Source organism: Centropristis striata, chromosome 7 (assembly GCF_030273125.1).
Source record: "Centropristis striata isolate RG_2023a ecotype Rhode Island chromosome 7, C.striata_1.0, whole genome shotgun sequence".
Taxonomy (NCBI): Eukaryota; Metazoa; Chordata; class Actinopteri; order Perciformes; family Serranidae; genus Centropristis; species Centropristis striata.
The window spans coordinates 6,765,039-6,777,874 of record NC_081523.1 but is presented as its reverse complement, the minus strand read 5'-3'; the positions used below and the strand labels follow the sequence as shown (position 1 = coordinate 6,777,874).

The following is a 12,836-nucleotide window of genomic DNA, read 5'->3' as shown; positions in this document are numbered from 1 at the left end:
GATTTCTACAATGCATGTTTTTGAGTGATGTGATACTTTAAAAAAGAGGGAAGAGCATAGGGAACCAATAGCAATGCTTTAATCTGTCACATGACCTCCAGGAGGCCATATTGAAACACTATTTTGCAGACTTTTCTAAAGGAAACAGCTTTGCTATTTTGCACCTCAAATAATCACTCAAAATGTAATTTCATGGCCCTTTTCCATCTGGAAAAAATATATTCCTACTGATAGGTGAGTAAACCTTCATTTTTTATAGTTTCATACACTTAGACCAGGGATGGGCAACTGGAGGGCCACATATGGCCCGCACCCTCACTTGAAGTGGCCCTCAGTACAACTACATGCATTTGAGCATGAAATTTTAAAAGTGCAGTGTAGAAATGCACAAAATTACTTCTTGCAATTCATGTTGTTCTGCTGTTCTTGCACTGAAAAAAAAGAAATCACAGTAAGTGGTTATTTTTTATTTGCTTCAAACCTTTTGTATTCCTATTTATACTGTTATACATGCATTTGAGCATGGAATATGTTAAGTTACTGCACTGTAAACATATAAAAAATTCCAGTTTAATATTGATAATAATCAAAATCATTATCAAGAAAACCATGTAAAATGTCTAGATGTCAGCTCTTAAATTAAATTAGTATGAGCTATTTTTGTTGTTATCATTATATTTGTCTAAACAACTGTACCTAGTTGTACCAGGCTACAAGAAACTGAAGAAAACAAGGGTGGTCTAATCATTTTTTCCAGATATAAAAGACAAAATACCAATATAAAAAACAAGACATACCTTCTATACACATTATATAAATATATTTCTGCTACTTGCCATGTATTATTAATATACTTTTTGTGTGTTTGTTTGTTTCCTGAAAGTAATTTGCATTTTTACAGATATTGCACATTGGAGAAAATATAATTTTAGCATGTTAAATCGGTTAAATAAGTTGTTGCATGTAATAGTATGAACATCAATGAATAAATATAAATAAATATATAAAATAATATACAATGTAATAATGTAAGATGTTATTGCTCAAATAAAAAAGGGCTGAGATAAGATCACTGTGGAGGCCATATTATATAATTCATAACAAGAAATTGAAGAAAACAAGGGTGTAATCATTTTTTCCATGACTGTTTGTGAATTAATTTTGTGTGCAGCACATTCTTAATTTCAAGTGATTACACTATATGACATACGCACAATAATGAAAATTATATTCCCTTTCTTCAAATAGATCCCCTTAAATCTTGCACACTGCTCCTTTAATCTCAAAAACCCATTCTCGACATGGAAGGCCTAAATTGAAGTCAGTAAAAATATGCATGTGTATCTGCAGCTAATCTCACACACTATGGCACCATTGAGCCTCATATATTGTTTACACATTCATGACTGTGGGCTCAAAGACCTATTGTGGTTGCACTGATTCACATTTCTGGAAAAAAAAAACTGTTTCATTGACTGTTTTATAAGATCATTGATCATATTTCAGCCAAAAAAAATCACCCAAATCCTACATGCAGGTCTTTTAAGAATGACACTGGCTTGTCTTTGTCACTTTTACAGCATGAATTTTGGTTAATCTCTTTTCACAAATAAGACAAAAACCTGCATGTTAAAGCCAAACAAGCTGCAACCGTGATGGCTGACTGTAAGTAGGTGTCAATAGAGCAACAAAAAAGCCTGAAAATCAAATTCTTTTTTAGCTTTAATGGTTGAAATTGCCACCAAAACACACATTAGAAGATGTGATTATTGAGAGCAAAAACATCTCTTTAACATTGATTTTTTTAAAGGGTTTAACCCTCTATGGTACAGTGTTTGGCCTGTCAAATGTCTACAATGCATGTTTTTTTGAGTGATGCAACACTTTAAAAAAGAGGGAAGACCATAGGAGCTGATATCTAGACATTTTCCATGGTTTTATTGATAATAACCAAAATAATTGTCAAGAAAACCATGGAAAATGTCTAGATATCAGCTCTTAAATAAACTCTTATCAGCTATTTGTGTTGTTGTCATTATATTTTTCCAAACAAATGTAGCTTTAGTTGTACCAGGCATTAAAATGAACAAGAAACTGAAGAAAACAATGATGTTCTAATCATTTTTTCCATGACTGTAGATATAAAAGACAAAATTAGAATATAAAAAAATAAGACCAAAATCAAAGATCTAATCTTCTTTTTTAGGTTATGGTTGAAATTGCCACCAAAACAAACATTAGAAGATGTAATTATTGAGAGCAAAAACATCTCTTTAACACTGATTTTTTTTTAAGGGTTTAACCCTCTATGGTACAGTGTTGCCCTCAGGCAACTTTCCCATTTTTGGCCTGTCAAATTTCTACAGTGCATGTTTTTTGAGTGATGCAACACTTTAAAAAAGAGGGAGACCATAGGAGCTGATATCTAGACATTTTCCATGGTATTATTGATAATAACCAAAATAATTATCAAGAAAACCACGGAAAATGTCTAGATATCAGCTCTTAAATTAAATTCATATGAGCTATTTTTGTTGTTATCATTATATTTGTCCAAACAAACGTACCTTTAGTTGTACCAGGTATTAAAATGAACAAGAAACTGAAGAAAACAATGGTCTAATAACTTTTTCCGTGACTGTATGTGTCTGTATCTTGAGCTGGTGTGACGACAAAAATTTCCCTATGCGGGATAAATAATTATGTAATATCTGTCATTGTAATCAGATAGGACAGGGATGGGCAACTTAAATGCTGGAGGGGGCCATAATGTTTTATGGACACTACCACAGGGCCACATATAGGACCGTGCATTTAACCAGATATAATAATAATAATAATAATAATTAATTTTATTTGTAAAGCATTTTTCAAAAAGAAAACTCAAAGTGCTACAGAAACCAGAAACAAAATAATCAAAAGACTAAGAGAAAAATCAGACACTTTAAAATCGGCAGTAGATAAAAAGACACAGGTAATAAAGTACATTAAAGAAAACAGCTAAATGAGGAGATTAATGTGCAGAGACAATGATAAAAACATCTAGGGCCAACCCAAAAATGCCTGCCTGAACAAAAAAGGTTTAAGACCTTTTTTTAAAGTGTCCACAGACTGGGGTTGTTGTAAATGTTCAGGGAAGGAGTTCCAGATATGATGAAACTGCAATTTTAATTTTAAAATTTGTCTGAATGTTGTACCATTGAACCAATGACCCATTGAAACGAATGTCTTGATCAGTCTAAGTCAGGGATGGGCAACTTAAATGCTGCAGGGGGCCACAGTTTTTCATGTTCACTACCACAGGGCCACATATAGGAGCGTGCACTTAACCAGATATGATGAAACTGCAATTTTAAATATGTTTACAGTGCAGTAACTTAACATATTTCATGCTCAAATGCATGTTTAACAGTATAAATAGGAATACAAAAGGTTTGAAGCAAATAAAAATAACCACTTACTGTGATTTATTTTCTTTTCAGTGCAAGAACAGCAGACCAACATTAATTGCAAGTAATTTTTGCATTTTTACACTGCACTTTTAAGATTTCATGCTCAAATGCATGTGGTTGTACTGAGGGCCACTTCAACTGAGGGTGTGGGCCGTATTCGGCCCCCGGGCCTCCTGTTGCCCATCCCTGAGATAGGACGAGAATCTTGTGTGCATAGTGTGTGTGGACACAGTGGTGTAGTCTACGTGATACGCAGGTATACGCCATATATACTCACTAGATTTTTTTCTCATATATTGGTATATATATGCCGCTTTATTTGTGAACTATCAGGCTACTGTGGGCCGTAGCCAACACCAAAACAAGCAAACCAATTACTGCCATTGTCATGAACTGACCAACTTTTAGCTCTCAGGATCCCAAGTTCCCGCCCACCTCCAAACAACCCGTTGTCATAGGAACGACAATTACTGACTGGCTTCTTAGCCCCGAAGTGTATGTCGCGTTCATGAACATCAGGGAAATCACAGAACTATGAATGTTTGTGTGTCCAACCAATCACAGAGCAGCTTTCCTAACTGATATGTCCAGTCTCATTGTATCCTTGTGTCTGATGCTGCATCCTAACATGTTGATAACACACCCAGTCTGTCAGAATGCGCTCAAGATGTTTACTGGAGACTATGCATTAGTGAATGTGATTCAGATTCAGATGTTTTTTAGGTCAAGAATAAAAAACATCTGAATCTGAATCACGTGACGGTGTTTATGAGGTGTTGCTCCAAGGTGGTTGTTGTTGTAAGATGTGTTTTTCTGGGACGGGTGAGTAAGAGTATAGACAGTATACCCACTGCAAAAAACTAGACTGCACCACTGTGTGGACATATTACCTGTGTGACCTCCTTCCTCAAGTTGACGATGCGGAACCAGTGTCCGAGGCGAGGGAAGTCCTCCAGCTCGACACTTCGCTCCTCTAAGGCCACTTTGCACTTACAGGACAGCTGGCGGCTGAAGTACTTCACCAACTTCCCCTGAGGACAAGAAAGAGAGGGACAGAGAGAGTGAGGGAGAGCTGCACATATATCACACTTTATTTAATGCTCATGATCACTTTTCCCCATTTTTTTTTCTTGCAACAGAAAAATTCAATATACAGGTGCATCTCAATACACTAGAATCAAGGTTATAATAGTTTTGGATTTTTCATTAGTTTTAGTTTTCATTTCGTTGTGATTTTTTGTTTTCAAATTCAGTTAGTTTTAATTAGTTTTTTAAGAGTGAGTTTGCAAGTTTTAATTAGTTTTTATTTATTTTTTTGAAAATGCTTTAGTTTAGTTTTTATTAGTGTTAGTGTTAGTTTTAGTTTCACACAATAGGTCACAATAAATGTTCCTTTATTTCCTTTGTCTGATCCATCTCAGGCCCAATAAGTTTATTAAGTCATAAAACCAGATGGATGAAATAGATTTCATATCAACCAAAAAGGTTTACGTATGAAAAAAATTGACAAAGACGAAAACGGACATTTTCACTATAATTTTAGTTAGTTTTAGTTAGTTTTGTAACCACAAAATACAGTTTCAGTTAGTTATCTTTTTTAAAAAACTCTCGTTTTTTTATTTTTATTTCAGTTAACAAAAATGTTTTTTCAGTGTCATCATTTGTCATTAACTATAATACTATAGTTACTATATATATATATATATATATATATATATATATATATATATATATATACATATATATAAAATAAATTGCTCCAACCAAGTATTGAGTCATATAGATGGACATACTTTATACGGGCCAACATTTCCATATTAAACATACTTTTTAAATTATTTTTTTTGTAATATTCATATATTTTGAGACACTGAATTTTAGGTCTTCATTAAATGTAAGCCATAATCATCATAATGATAAGAAATTAAATAAGTTAAGACATGAAATGTTTCATTCTGTCTGTAATGGATCTATATAATGTGTTATTTCCACTTTTTGAATTTAATTACTGACATAAATAAACTTTCTATGATATTCTAATTTATTGAGATGAATCTGTAAATGATTACTGTTGGTGCAAAAGTACGACTTTTCTGCACAACATCAAAACTGTACAACTCTGAAAATACAGACAAAAATCAACTAAAATGTTGAATGAGACTTGATTCACTTTTATGTTTGTTTTATTCTTGAATCAGAACAACTCTCCCTTTATTGACTGTCCTGAAGAGCTGACCTGCTGTTAGCACAAGCAACACTGACAATAAATAGAAACCCAATATTGGAAAAAAGCTGTACAGCTGTACAGAGGCAGGTAATAAATCCTATTATATCCTGTAAAAAAACAAGACAAGACGAGAATGTCATATTGTTCTAGAAAGCAAAAAGGTTTAAATATTGATTTTGCAAGAAGGTTTCACATTTGTATACTTTTAACCTTCCTGTTGTCCTCGGGTCAAATATGACCCGTTTTCAAATGTTTTTCAACTCCTCTAGACAACACACACACACACACACACACACACACACACACACACACACACACACACAGACACATAGACACAGACACACACACACACACACAGCGAGAGACAAAGACACACACACACACACACACACACACACACACAAAGACACACACACAGACACACAGACAGACACACACACAGAGCGAGAGACACAGACACACACATATACACCAACACACACACACACACACACACACATACACACACACAAACAGTAGCTGAGGGAGGATTTCTGCTCATTTACTCAAAAAAAAGCAAGAGGTAGAATTTCAAACAAGGTATATTTGACTTGAAATTAGGTCTAATGACCATATATTTCAAAAGTAGTGTAAACCTTAGATAGTAATAAGTATGACTGTCGTTGTCCTATGAGGTGGAGCACAGAACTGTGTGATAATTTCTACTTTTTAATTACTACAATTCTACAAAATATGAGGGATAATCTTAATGACTATAAGCTACAGTTAACAAAGGACATTGTAAAAATGGAAAAAAAGCACATTTTCAGAAGATGTTTCCGTCAAAAAGACAATTTTTCTTCATTTTACAACAAGTTGCTGCCTCTGAAGTAAAAACTGTTAAAAGTCCCACAGATCAAAGTTGTTTTTATATGATAATGACATCAGAGGAAAGCTTTCTGCTGTTATTAAGGTTGTTCAGAGAGTGATGATACTGTAGCAGCAGCAGTTAGATGTCCAACTGTTTACTGCAAAGTCACTGAAATCCCCAGACAGCCTGGATAACCAACGCAGGGACCCTGAATGCATCACTCTATGTTCCCTAAAACACCACCACTAAAGATTACTCAACACCTGCTCACTCCTGCCCTACAAAGTCTAACTGCAGTAGCTATATTTTTGGTAAAAATTGAGTTATAACTAAAAATGAACTCCTTGATGTCTGTTTTATCTTGTGAAAAAGTTTTAGATTTCAATTTTGCTTTATTTCAGATAAATAATTATATTTAAAAACAAAACAAAAAATCCAACTCAAAACCAAGCAGAAATTGCATTTACCACAGTCTGCTTTGGATATATATACTAATTTAAACATAAAAATAATATAAATTATAAGTTTATTTGAAAGGGAAATTATTATCTAGATAGTGATGAAGTAAAAAAGTGAGATCAAATTATATTAAGACTAAAATATAAAATTTCTTAATAATATGAAGTTTAAAATATGCACATCTTTGAATAGAGTTGTTAACTGCAAAATACTCAACTTCACTTCAACTCTAATGTCTAAATAACTTAAATGTCTAAATTGTTAATACTTTTTTTTAGATATTTCTACTGGGAGAAAAAAGTTGCTTTTTTCCCACTTTTTTCTCGTAAATCTGCAACTTTTTTCTTGTAGATTTGCCACTTTAATCTAGTAAATTTGCAACTTTTTTCTCGAAATATTACCTGAAGTTACCAAATATAGTTCTTTGCCTGATAAAGGGTTAAATAGAGTTTGATTTTTCATTGTTATTTGGACAGTGGAAATTTTAGAAGTTGGGAAACCATAGACAGACGTTTGTGAGCAGGACACTGAATCCCAGCAGCTTTGCAACCTCTAAATAACATCTATATTATATATGCAACCTTTAAGATTCTTCCTTAGTGAAGTTCTCACAGGGGAAACATGTTCCTGACAAACTAAACGTCAATAGATTAAAGGAAATGATTCACACTTTCTCACACTTTTCAAAAGGGTTTTCCCTTCAGGATTAATCAGCCCTGGAGAACACTCATAATTAATCTGATTATCACAATATTACATCCTGTGAGGACGTCACCAGTGTAACAACAAACACATTAACACCTTTGAGATGCTCTACCTTTAACCCTCTGGAGTCCATCTATTTATTGAAAATGCACATTTTATTTACAGTAATAACTTTATTTATGTATGATATGTAGACAAGCTGAGAAAGCCAGTTAAAGTTCAATCATAGGAGCTTTCACAGTGTGCCATTTATGTTTCTAGACCATTTTTAAAATGTGAATTTTCTTTCTACAATGAAAACTATTACTGTTTTTAATTTACATGCAAATAGACTGTTTTGTAGTTTTATTATTTATTTTTTTTCTGCTGTTTTGTGTGTATAAATGGTAAAAAATAAATTAAAAAAGAAGGTACATTTCCATAGACACCTGTGTCTTTTGTTTGTATTTTGGGTTCCTGGCAGCTTTATACTTTAATTAAAATAAAATGAAAAATCTGACTGATAGCCAAGTTTGTGTGGAGAAAAAGGAGCCATGCATGTGATGTAACTTGTGGTGTGATGTGGACTTCTGAGGTTTAAACTATGTTGCCATGTAAACATTTAAATCACATTTTAATTGCATGTTTGTGCCAAAAAGGTCACAGATACGTCTATTCATGCTGGGAGAGGAGAGATAACACAACACATTTCATTCTGAACCAAAAACATAAAAAGTAAAAGATGACAGCAGGGGACAAATTAACCCAAATGTCAAATAAATATATGAGAACACAGGTAATTGTTGGGATTGTTTAAATGTTTATTTTTTCTAATCTCGTGCATTATTCAAAGAGATAGGTGATTATTCAAGTGTACCAGTAAAGAAAAAGACCATTATAATGTTCAGCTATTAGCATTTTTTAAAAAAAACCTTTTTATATATGAATGTTTTATTAATGATACCTGTTTTGTAAGTTCTCATTTTCATATCATGTATTTTTCCTTTTTTTTTCTTATGATTTGAATTTTAGTTAATACAAGATAAGATTTTCCTTTATTAGTCCCACAACGGGGGAAATTTCAAGTATTACAGCAGCAAGATAGAGAGGAGCTTCAATAAAAATAACAATAAATAGTAAACAAGCAGTATGAACTAGAAATATAAGAAAGGTATTAACAATTAAACAAGTTAAAAAGATAAAGTATTAGCCATTTACAATTTAAACTTGTAGATATAAAAAAAATATTAACAATTAGATAGACATTGAAGTTATTTAGACATTACAGTTGAATTGAAGTTGAGTATTTTGCAGTTAACCCTCTGATGCACAACATGGTTTTTATATTCTATATCTTTGCAATAAATTAATTTCATCATTCAGTATTCCAGGTTTTCCTCAATTAACTTGTTTTTGATCATCATACATCCTAATTTTTTGTTTTCATTTCTTACTTTTTGAATAAAAGCCCTTTTTTTATCACTACGCTTCTAATGCACAGGTCATTTTTGACCCATGTGTGTAAACTTTATATAATAATACAAAAACAATTTTTCTTCATGTATGAAAGTATGAAAGAAAAAATTAATATAATGATCTGTTGTAATAAAAAAATATTATTTGGTGGCTCTAATAAGTCTCACATGTTAAAATATGTGATTTTCCAATGTAATCTGGTGGTTCTAACAATTTTTTTAAAGTTAAACCTTCAAAATAAGACAAACATAGTTACACATATACTCGTGATAAACTGTTAATTTATCACTTTTTGTATCACTACACTTCTAATGCACAAGGTCATTTTTGACCCATGTGTGTAAACTTCCTTCATAAAGTATGAAAGGAAAAATGGATATAATGATATGTTGTAATAAAACAAAAGATATTCGAACACACAGCCAGCATGAAATAACATGAGGAATGAATGCAGGTCATTTTTGACCCATGTTGTGCATTAGAAGGTGTTTATATGTTGTGCATCAAAGGGTTAAAATCAGTCCTGGCTTTCAATTAAATGCCAAAGAATAGTATCATATTCATGTGTTTTTCTCGTGTGACAGTGTGACCGAGCAGTGAACCTCTGCTTGCTGTGGAACAAGGACAGATCTGGGTTCACTGCAGTTTAAGGACGTCGCATCGAAGGATTTTATTCATCCAGTAACAGCAACACACACACACACACACACACACACACACGTATATATATATATGTGTGTGTGTGTGTGTGTGTGTGTGTGTGTGTGTGTGTGTGTTTAGTCTTGAATCAATGTGATTTACCACTGTCAAATAAAAGAAAGTGATGAGATTTTTTTTCTCATTAACCCTCTATAGTACGCACTATGATGCCAGTTAGGAAAAAAATATTTGGAGTGGGGTTTTTTTTTGTCTTTCAAATAGACTAAATAAACATAATCTGAAGAAATGGGTTTTTTTTATTTTAGTTTTTTAAGTTTTTGGGGTTTGTTGCCTGTAGGCAAAATTGTACTATAACGGTGCAAAAGTGAAAAAGAAAGTTTTTAAATTAATTTTAACATAATTTATTTAATTAACATGTGTAAAAGATTCAGTAGCTTCAACATGGTAAAATAGATAACATTTTAAATTTAAAAACATTATGAAAGGAACTTTTTTAACCGTTTTTTTGTCTGAATGTTGCCTGAAGGGAATATTGAACCATTGAACCAACGAACCATTGAAATGAATGTCTTGAACAGTCTAAGTGTATGAAACTATCAAAAATGAAGTGATGAAATTATGTTTACTCACCTATTATATTTTTTTTGTTTTTTGTGTTATTATCAAATTAGCAAGTTTAAAGTTGTGTCTAGATAAGGCACAATTTAATGAAGAATAAAAGCATTAAAAAAATAGTCAAATGCATTTTCAGTAAGTTCACAGATGGATATAAATAAATAAATAAATAATTAAATGAATAAATGTTATATACATCTAAAAACATATTAATAAATGATGCCATTATTATGTCCTCTACATTACATGATTATTTGAATTTGGATTGTTTTTTAAAATTATTCTTATACATTTTAAATTATTCTGGTTATTTGCTTTATTTACTTATTTAATTGCTAAATAATGCACAATTTATTGTATTTATGAAATTATAGTGACAATGCACAAAATATCTGTAATTGTAATGAGTAATTGTATAAGTCATATACATATATAAAAATAAATAATTTAATAATTATAAGTGTGCTCCAATTACTTTATTATTTATCTCTTTTTTTCTATATTTTTTATTTATTATTCTGGTTATTTGCCACTTTGCTTTATTTATTTTATTCATGATTTTTTTTTGTTTTATTATCAAATAAGCAAGTTTAAAGTTATGTCTAAATAATCCACAATGTAATAAAAAATAAAAGCGTGTGAAAAATGAATTTTCAGTAAGTTCATAGATCATTGAATTTATTATACAATGAAATGATGGATAAAAATAAATAAATAAATGTTATATACATATAAAACATATTTATAAATTATGCCATTATTATGTCCTCTAATGATTATTATTATGTCTTGATTATTTAAATAATTGTATAAGTCGTATACATATATAATAATAAATAATTGAATCATTATAAGTGTGCTCTAATTACTTTGTTATTTATCTCTTTTTTTCTATATATTTATTTTAATTATTACGGTTATTTGACACTTTGCTTTATTTTATTTTATTTATTTATTTTGGTACTGTAGTATTACTACTTTTACAAGGGAAAGTATCCGAATACTACTTACTAATATCTTGCTTATACTCAAAAACCTTCTCACCCAAATCCAACAGATTTACAACATTTTTCTTTGCGGCAACTTGTAATACAGATTAAATGATATAAATAATGAGGTAACACTTGTTATAGCTGGAAACAATTAACTGTAAATCCTTTTAAAACAGCCATAAATAAAACAACAAGCACATTTTTAGTAGCGAAAACCAATTGTTCTGATGTGAAATGCTGGTAGGAGAAGGTCCAGGCTCACAGTGGGTGACGTGATGCTCGAAGACTTAAGGATGATACATTTGGATGGCCCCGTTCCAAACATACACCTACTAAATGACTGCTAGAAATTAGACAGTGCTGGCCTACATCAGTGCATACCAAAGTAGAAACCAGTGGAGGAGGGACTCGCAAGTCACCTCTGAAAGCAGAAAAGCCTGCAGCAGCGGCCCACGGCTGCCCAGCGAGGTGACTGCTCAGTCCACACCTACAGAGAAACACACATTTACCCTGGCTAAATGTGCTGACTTCTTATTCTGACTGAGTATTATAAGCCTCGTTTTTACAGCTTCTTAAAATATATCTTGTGTTTTAAATGCAACATAACATTGACAGGGCAGATTTGAAGCAATTGGTTCTTGTTCAGTTGAAAGACGGAGAGAAAGACAGAAACTTCTGAAGACTTTGCAATAAATACTTAATACTGAAGAGCATCTATTTCTTTTTTTTTTTATTATTACTTTAGGACAGGAGTGGGCAATTCATTCATATGACAAATACCACGAAGGTTGCAGGGGCCGGACCAAAACTCTGAACTACTAATTCTTATTATAATTCTGCTCAATATGAATTTAATCGCTTTGTAAAATACAGTAAATTATCTGGTTTTGAGCTGCTACCAATAAGAATACATGTTATGATAAGACTGTTAATGTGGAGTAAATCAAATATAGCAGTAAAAAGTAGTAAATACTCCAATCACTATATCACTTTTCCACTTATTTTAAACACAACTGTAAATGACCTTTAGCAAGGTTCCTATTGGTGTTTTTGTATTATATCGCTTGTTTTTCATGTTTGAATATTTTCTAGGTGTTTTACGATGTTGTGATGCTTTTATTTTGAAAAGGTGCCGTCCAGTGTGAAACGGGTGCTTTAGTTTTGAAAGGTAGTGACAGGAAATAACAGGTGGAACGGTAAAATTAAAAACTAACGGTAAATAATAACGAGTGCTTCGTAATTCATATAAAGTTGATATAAAGTATCAAAAAGGCTTCTATAGTGGCTGACAGGACACAAGGTTTGTTAAAGTTTATTTTCTTCTGTTATATATATTAGTGGCTATATTTGTTGTCTCAATGATATACCTTAAAGGTTAATAAATAAAATTAAATATAAAAAAGTCAATGGAAGACATTATA

The 12,836-nt window shown here is 31.8% G+C and overlaps 1 protein-coding gene across 3 annotated transcripts in view; it reads right to left on the bottom strand.

The window, feature by feature from the left end:
- The window catches only part of ksr2 (kinase suppressor of ras 2), a 191,141-nt gene that overhangs the window by 160,532 nt on the left and 17,773 nt on the right, over nucleotides 1-12,836 (bottom strand). For all 3 annotated transcript variants that reach the window (XM_059336669.1, XM_059336668.1, XM_059336671.1), the window contains exon 2: nucleotides 4,343-4,483. In XM_059336669.1, the coding sequence (XP_059192652.1) occupies nucleotides 4,343-4,483 (141 nt within the window). The remainder of the gene's footprint in view (nucleotides 1-4,342; nucleotides 4,484-12,836) is intronic.